Source organism: Primulina tabacum, chromosome 10 (genome assembly GCF_025594145.1).
Source record: "Primulina tabacum isolate GXHZ01 chromosome 10, ASM2559414v2, whole genome shotgun sequence".
Lineage (NCBI taxonomy): Eukaryota > Viridiplantae > Streptophyta > Magnoliopsida > Lamiales > Gesneriaceae > Primulina > Primulina tabacum.
The window spans coordinates 10,333,763-10,341,383 of record NC_134559.1 but is presented as its reverse complement, the minus strand read 5'-3'; the positions used below and the strand labels follow the sequence as shown (position 1 = coordinate 10,341,383).

The following is a 7,621-nucleotide window of genomic DNA, read 5'->3' as shown; positions in this document are numbered from 1 at the left end:
TGAAAATAAGAGATATAAATATTGAAAATTTGTGTCTGAAGATGTATGTAATGATTTATTTATTTTTGAATTATTTCTAAAAATTCTATAAATAAATCTCTCAAATTGTGAAAAAAAACACAACTGAGTGACAAATTTTATAAAGTGTATAGTTAAATATATTTTATGAGTTTGAGATTTTAATTTTTATCGTAAATTTTTATTTTTAAAAGAAGCAATCTGTTATCAGCGATTTTTTTGTATTCTGCTGTGTGAAACACAAGAAAACATGCTCAGACCCAATGGGTACCAAATTGACCGAAAACAATGCAAATTAGGAGTGGTTCTATTGTTCTAAAGTGATGATTGGCTAACAGAACTTCGACCCCGAACTAAATCCGTTATGCAACTCTAAAATTTCATTAAGCCAGATTGATAATGCAAGTAATCACAGCTATGAACCACTACAACATAATCCAATTCAATTAACAGAAATGTCTCGCGAGAAATTGTTTTTTTTTATAAATATCCAGTGTGTAACTCAAACAGGCTTCAACATTTCATTCAATTGACCGTTTAATCAACTGACCATCGGATCAGGACTTGCAGACGACAAAATATCCAACAATGAATCGTGGGCTTCCAATTCTTCGTGCCAGAGAGGGAGTTCGTCACCTGGGACGAACTTCCGAGTTACCCCATCAGAGTTGATCTGCAGTTAGAAGGATTGCAAATGTAAAGCTCCCATAAAACTAAGAAACGAGAGGGAATTAAAACAAAACAAAAGAAACCAGTTTATTTTGATAGAGATTTCAATTCAACTTAACGCAAAAGGTGTGAACAATTTGGTTGTATTTTCTGAAATGTTGTTTGTATATCATATAGATTTTGATTTTTGGCACGATATCGTGAAATAATTGGTGGATAAGGTGAAATATAATAATGGTTATTGAACAGGACGGACGCTGGCAATAATGAAATGATAGAACTAAATGTTCATAAGCAAGTTGTAGACTTTTTCCAGTTTAAAGGGTATGGTTAGATCACTACTGATTCACCGTGGAGTATGTATATGCATAAAATGAGAAGGAACTCACGGTCACTGTGCGAACAACACCACCGCTAGCACCATCACGAGCAATGGCCAGAGACACTGCCTTGACGACAAGTTGCTGTAGAAAAGGCCAAGAAACACAAAATACAGTAAAAATATGGGAATAGATAAACATTCATCACGTACGAAACTTAAAATGGCGTGAGTGATCAATATAATAATGTAAGTTTATAGACATGGAAAACAAAAAGTAGGCCAACCTCAGCCTCGCTCCGAGTCATCCCTGCCTTCCATGCTTGGTCAAAGAAACCGTACAAATATGAAGAGCCAGATCCTGATACAGAAGTATATACATACATTAGTTGCCTTCCAAAATGAGCAAGAAATTTTGCGGCTTTACAAACTGGAGCAACGCAAGAGTTAACAGAAAATTAAGAGTTATTTTAATAAATATTAAAATCACATACTGATACACTCACAATATAAAAGCAAATTTGGCTATCCAAAATTTACTGATGGAGCAGGTTTGAACAAAACTCGGTTCACAAATATTTCATTAGCTAGCACTAAAATAAATATCATTCACCTTCCATTCATCTCAGGCATGAAATCTAACTAGTTAATGATCATAGTTGCGCTTATCATTGATTCAACCAATAAATTGAAAAAGGACTTCGATTCCACATCTAAAATCATCTCCAATATGGCAAGCAGGATCAGCTGAACGCTTGAGTACAAGGATGAATTTAATGTTCGAAAAATAGTTCCTTCGACACTTGGGAGTCATGCTTAGTAAATGAATGGGCATTCCGCATTTGCCATGAAGGACAAGCCATTGCGAAAACTTGGATATGTTATTAGTTAAGCCAGCTAAAAAACTGGGATATGTTCATTAGTTGAGCCAGCTAAACAGCATAAATAACCCAACCATATATAAAAATACAGTAGCAGACAAGAAAAGCACACCTCCAATAGTGAAAGGGAGATCTAAAATTGTTCCTCCTAGAGGTACTCCATATATTTTTCCCCCTTCATACTTATCCCAGCCTCCAACAATAAGGCCAGTTTGAAGCATGTCCTGCCAAATTCAGACATAACATGAATTTTAGATGAATTTCAGACAAAAAATTGTATATATGCATAGGTGCTACACCATATTGCTAAAATTTATATCAAGAGCACAAGGACCATTAAAAAAGAATTTAAAATACCACATACCGGCTAAGAAAGAATACACATTTAGATTTCACCATGCATCAAAAAAAATTCTAGAAGTATTTCATTTAAGCCAAGGGAAAGCGGTTTTATTGGGACACGCCTTCTAGAAAATTCCTATTGTTTTGAGGCTTCATTAAACTTCATTAATTAACATACTTCAACTCAGCTGGCGAGTCCGAGAATGAGAATCCGACTGATTTTTAAACGTTCAAACAAACCCAAATGAAATTAACGCGAATGTAGAAAACTGGATGAACAGACAACATGCCTTTTAGATAACTTAGTTCAGTTCTCTTATCAAGATATGAATTAGTATTACTCGTCATAATCATATAAACTGTTGATAGGATGCCATTGCTCTTTTAAGTGTCAAAAGGATTTGTAAACAATATCCTTTTTCAGGGAAAAAAAACAGCAATGCTGCAAGAAAAAAGAAATGTTGAATCAAACAGTTCAATGTATGGATATCATTGTTCTCTATAGTGCAAAAAATGCCTAGTTCACTACTTTGTCTCAAAAACAAGTATCAGTGCCAGAAACTGAGTTCCCGACTTTACATTTTCCATCATAGTAAACACCAGATAATTGCTAAATGTAATTTCTCTCCAAATATTTACCGTCATTAACCACACTAATATCTACTATGACCTTTACAAGTTAAAATATGATAGCTCGCAATACGACAATGCATCTGGATAGCTATTAGTCCTCAGGACCCACTTCAGACAATTATAACTTGCATTTTTTCTTGTGTGGACTATGTACTGAAGTTGATAGTAGTACTAGACAGAAATTAAGTTGTATATGGTTTTATCACTTGCTTATGCTTTCCTAAGAGTAGTCAATGTGGCGATATGCAACTATCATTTCAATGGTAGCTTAAACTCCCACCTGCAAGCTGCTGAGAGCAGAAGTGAATTGATAGTCTAACTTAAATCCAAAGAAACCAAGAACACTAGACATAAATTGGGTTTATAGATCTCACTTCATATCGTTTCCAACATTTTACGTGAAAACAATGTATTCGTCAGCTTTGATTGCTAGATGCCATTTTAACTTGACAGATTACACAGTCACAACAAGGAGATAAGAAACCATTTAATGGACCTTATTATTGTAAGAAAACAATCTGATAAGATTCGCAGCAACTTTTACAGTTGAAGGCTGTCCAAGTTGTATCCTGCATAAAAAAATATCATCAGTTGAAAGTTTTCCAAGCTTCTCTGTATTAGACAAGGAAAAAGTGTAGCGTCCATATTTATTTCTGTATAGATAAACCACAAAAAGGGCAATTGTTCTTATATTTCTGAGCACAGTATTCGGTACATTCTCGAGAAGAATAATAATAAAAATACAAAAAAGACAGACATAAACTAAGTTCAATCCAAACTGAGGATAAATTGAGCAAACAAAATGAGGTTTAGCAGTTCGGTTACTTATTTAGAACTTCAAAGTGATTAAATTTGCTAAATCTCATAGATTATAAAAAAAAAGTTCTAGACAGAATACAGAATACAGATCCCTTGATCCACCAATAACCTGATGACGCTAAATATTTCGATTCTTAGCCATGCCTGCAAAGCTACAAATTCCTGAACTTTCTATATTTGTCTGCCTCGTGGAGGGGTCTATGAGTTGACAAGAAACGTATAGACTATAGAGGTTAGAGTTGCAAGCACGACATATTTGCTTGGTTTGAATCAAGGAGACCGCTCTGTTTATTTTCTTTAGAGTTTAGAAGCATAAAAATCAAATTTTAATTGCAACTGGAAGATCCATCGCAATGCAAGATAGCATGTGACCCAGAAAGCAGATAATAATTAAGGATATTTTAGTTTTCAGAGAGATTAAATAACCAAACTTACGTGTGCTGATGGAGAAAGTGACGAACATAATCAGAAACAATCTGAGAATCGGCAGCCTGAAAAGGAAAACATTGCAAAATGTGTCTCGAATTGATAACTCAATTTTCAAATATAAGAGGAACTCAAAGCCTTTTCAATGCAAACACATCACAAAGAATGCAGCGACAACCCGCTTCAGAAAATTCCAAAAACACATAACTGCATCTCATCAAACAGTCAGTGCAATGAACCTAAATCTTAGAATTTGTGCTCATAAATTATTAGTGGGGCGCTTACTGTCATCACCAATACACAATTCGCTGATGGAGGGATATTGAAACAACTAAAAAATGCATTCAAATACTTCAGTCTCAAAGATACAGATTACAGCATTAGAGAGACAAGCAAACCCAGAATAAAGCCTATGGGGGTCTATATTATGTTAAGGCAGCAGCAATAGCTACTCTGAATCCATAACTCCTGAGAGATTTTTCTGATAAAAGCTAATTTTTTAGCTATCACCAGCAACAAACTACAAAATTCAGATCCAAAACTTTCCTCCATGAATTCACAATTCACTTCATAGTACACAAAAAGTTAAGCAAAAAACATATCGGATCACAGTTCACCAAATACAACAACCAGTATCTTGTCCTTTAAATTTTACTTTTCCCTTCTCAGAGAATAACATAAAAACAACCTTGTCTCCAGGAGAATAAAATCTTACCGATCCAGAGCGGCAAAGGTAGACATTGTCTGTCAACTGGGTGATCTTATCAGATGCCCTGTTTGCCACATACATTCCTGCAATTCATACGTATTTTCAAGTTCAGAAACAACAAGATATTCACCCGATACTGTTTTGTAATCAGATAATCAGACTAGAGATAAATGCCAAAGACATTAGAAGAGTTTCTATACCAGTGCTTGTGCGTGAGTCGGCGCCAAGAACAACGCCGCCGTTGTAGGTGACGCCGATGATCGTAGTTCCCATCGAGTGAGGAGCGTCGAGATCCATGGCGCTTGTGGAGGATAATAGACCGGAGCAAATTAAACCTAAGGAATTGGGGGAACTCTTGGAAGAGAAATGTTACAAATACTTTTCCAGTTTCTTGCAGAAGGGTATTCGTAATACTCCAACTAGGACTGCATTTTATTTTTATTTTTACTTATTTGTTAGGCTATTTTTGAACAAGTAATTTATAAAATGTTTTTGTAAAAATATTTTTTATATATATTTTGTTTTAAGAATAAAAACATGATTTATAAATATGTTTGACAACTTTTTAGAAAACGATTTTATAAATAAAAATAATTAACAAGATGTTTGGACAATTATTTTATAAAAAAATTCATTCTTGTTTTAACTCATGTTTTTATTTTAAAAATATCAAAAGCTTCTCTCAGTTGTTCTTTATAAAAATATTTGGATAACAATTTATCAAGAATATTTTACAAAATCTTAAACAAACACATACTTTAGATTTTTTTCCTTATTAAACACTAAAAATATTTTTGAAGCACTTGTTTAAACGAAGCCTTATAAATTATAATGACTAGGTCTCTCGTGAGACGGTCTCACGAATCTTTATATGTGAGACGGGTCAATCCTATCGATATTCACAATAAAAAAATAATACTCTTAGAATAAAAAGTAATACTTTTTCATGGATAACCCAAATAAAATATCTGTATCACAAAATATGACCAGTGAGACCCGTCTCACACAAGTTTTTGTCAATTATAATTAGCTTCCAATCTTATACTTCGTCCCAAATTTGCAATTTTACAACCATAAATCTCAAAACTCAATTTCAATGTTGTACCTATGATGGCACATTATCGTCATATCAAAATTTAAAAACTCACCATTTCTATAAACCTCTCCACATAAGGAGAGTATCAATCTTTTTAAAAATCTGCCTCTATTATCATTAACTTTCCAACAAATTTTTACGAGCCCCACTATTAATTCACTTATTTTTATTTATATTTTCCACTTATCTTATTATAATTTCATATATTATACAAAATCTTAATTAATAACAAAATCTTAATTAATACTAGTGCATCCGCGTACAATATTGTACAATTTTTTATAGTTAATTTGATTTATATTCAAATAAAGATAATATCATAATGGTAAGAATTAATGAAAGTCTGCTCATATTGCAATTTGAATTTATTATAATAAATAGAGATCATGTTATAATTATAAAAATTAACGAAAGATAAACTATTTTTTAAATTATAAAATGAAAAAAGGTAAAAACAAAAAAAAAAAAAAACTAGACCAATACATCATTTTTATCTCTGTTACATGGATTCTTAATAATAGTGATAGATATTTAATTTAACATTTGTAGTGAAATTAGTATTTTAAATTTATCACATTTATTTTTATAAAAATAATAATTCGATAAAAATAAACTAAAAAACTAATATGTAAGGCTAGGTCGGATATCTTGAAATTAAATTTAATGAAAATGAAATTACATAATTTGAGAAAATAACACTACAAGTTAAATTAAAAAACAACACACAAAAATTTATTAATACAAATATGCCTTATTTCTTTTTATCATTTCACAAACATGTAGACGTATACAAAATTGTTCCTCAGTCATAGTTGTTTAAAGCCATGTAAAAAAAATTAGTAGATAGGGGATTCAACTGCTTGAATGTTATAATCTTTTAATTGTTGTTGAATCCACAGTAGTTGTATACAACAATTTCCAACCGCCAAGTACTCACTTTCAGTTGTTGATGTGGCTATGGATGTCTGTTTTTTACTGAACCATGAGATCAATATATCTCCCAAGAACTTACAGGTTCCATATGTGCTTTCATATCTATCTTATAATCTGCATAACCAACATCTGAATACCCGATTAAATTGAAATTGGAATCTTTTAGATACTAGAGTCCAACATTTTAAGTTTGTTTAATATATTTTAAAATTCTTTAGGATGCAATATAATGAGATTGTTTAGTGTTGCTTGAAATATATCACATATATAGACAAGAAACATTATGTGTTGTCTTCTCATTGTTAATTATATTAGAGACCTGATCAAAACTCTATATAAAGATACCTACCAAATGTCCACTTTCATCTTTGTCAAACTTGACTGAAGAACTCATAGGTGTGGCAGACCCTGAACAGTTTTCCATCACAAACTTCTAGATAAGTGCTTCGATTATTTGGTTTGATTAATGAAAGTTCCATTATCAAGTTATCTCACTTATAATCTAAGAAAAAAGTCAGTTCACCTATTATATACATTTCAAAATTTTCCAATACTAACATAAAAAACTTTTCACATAATTTGGGATAATTAATCCAATTATGATATCATCCGCATAAATTTGTATAAGTAAAGTGTGATTAACTTTCATAAATTTAAATAAAATTTTATTAACAACATCAATAGTAAAATCACGATGAATCAAAAATTTAGATAAAATGTCATTTCAAGCCCTAAAAACTTGTTTCAGATCATACAAAACTTTATCTAATTTAGAC

At 31.9% G+C, this 7,621-nt stretch overlaps 1 protein-coding gene across 1 annotated transcript; it reads right to left on the bottom strand.

Annotated features, from left to right (window-relative positions):
* Positions 1–378: 378 nt before the first annotated feature.
* Positions 379–5,229, bottom strand: LOC142505859 (proteasome subunit beta type-6). The gene is made up of 8 exons (XM_075618983.1): positions 5,017–5,229; positions 4,823–4,899; positions 4,117–4,172; positions 3,359–3,431; positions 2,000–2,111; positions 1,294–1,367; positions 1,077–1,151; positions 379–691 (listed from the first exon to the last, which is right to left on the bottom strand). Exons 1-8 carry the CDS (start codon positions 5,111–5,113, stop codon positions 560–562), a joined length of 696 nt encoding a protein of 231 aa, XP_075475098.1. The 5' UTR covers positions 5,114–5,229; the 3' UTR covers positions 379–559.
* Between the last annotated feature and the right edge of the window lie 2,392 nt (positions 5,230–7,621).

Excerpts from the sequence above, each read along its gene's own strand:
- LOC142505859 (XM_075618983.1), bottom strand. The coding sequence starts at position 5,113 with ATGGATCTCGACGCTCCTCACTCGATGGGAACTACGATCATCGGCGTC. Across the intron at positions 4,173-4,822 it reads ACCTTTGCCGCTCTGGATCG|GCTGCCGATTCTCAGATTGT; the intron begins GTAAGATTTTAT and ends TTTCCTTTTCAG. Across the intron at positions 3,432-4,116 it reads CACTTTCTCCATCAGCACAC|GATACAACTTGGACAGCCTT; the intron begins GTAAGTTTGGTT and ends TTTTTTATGCAG.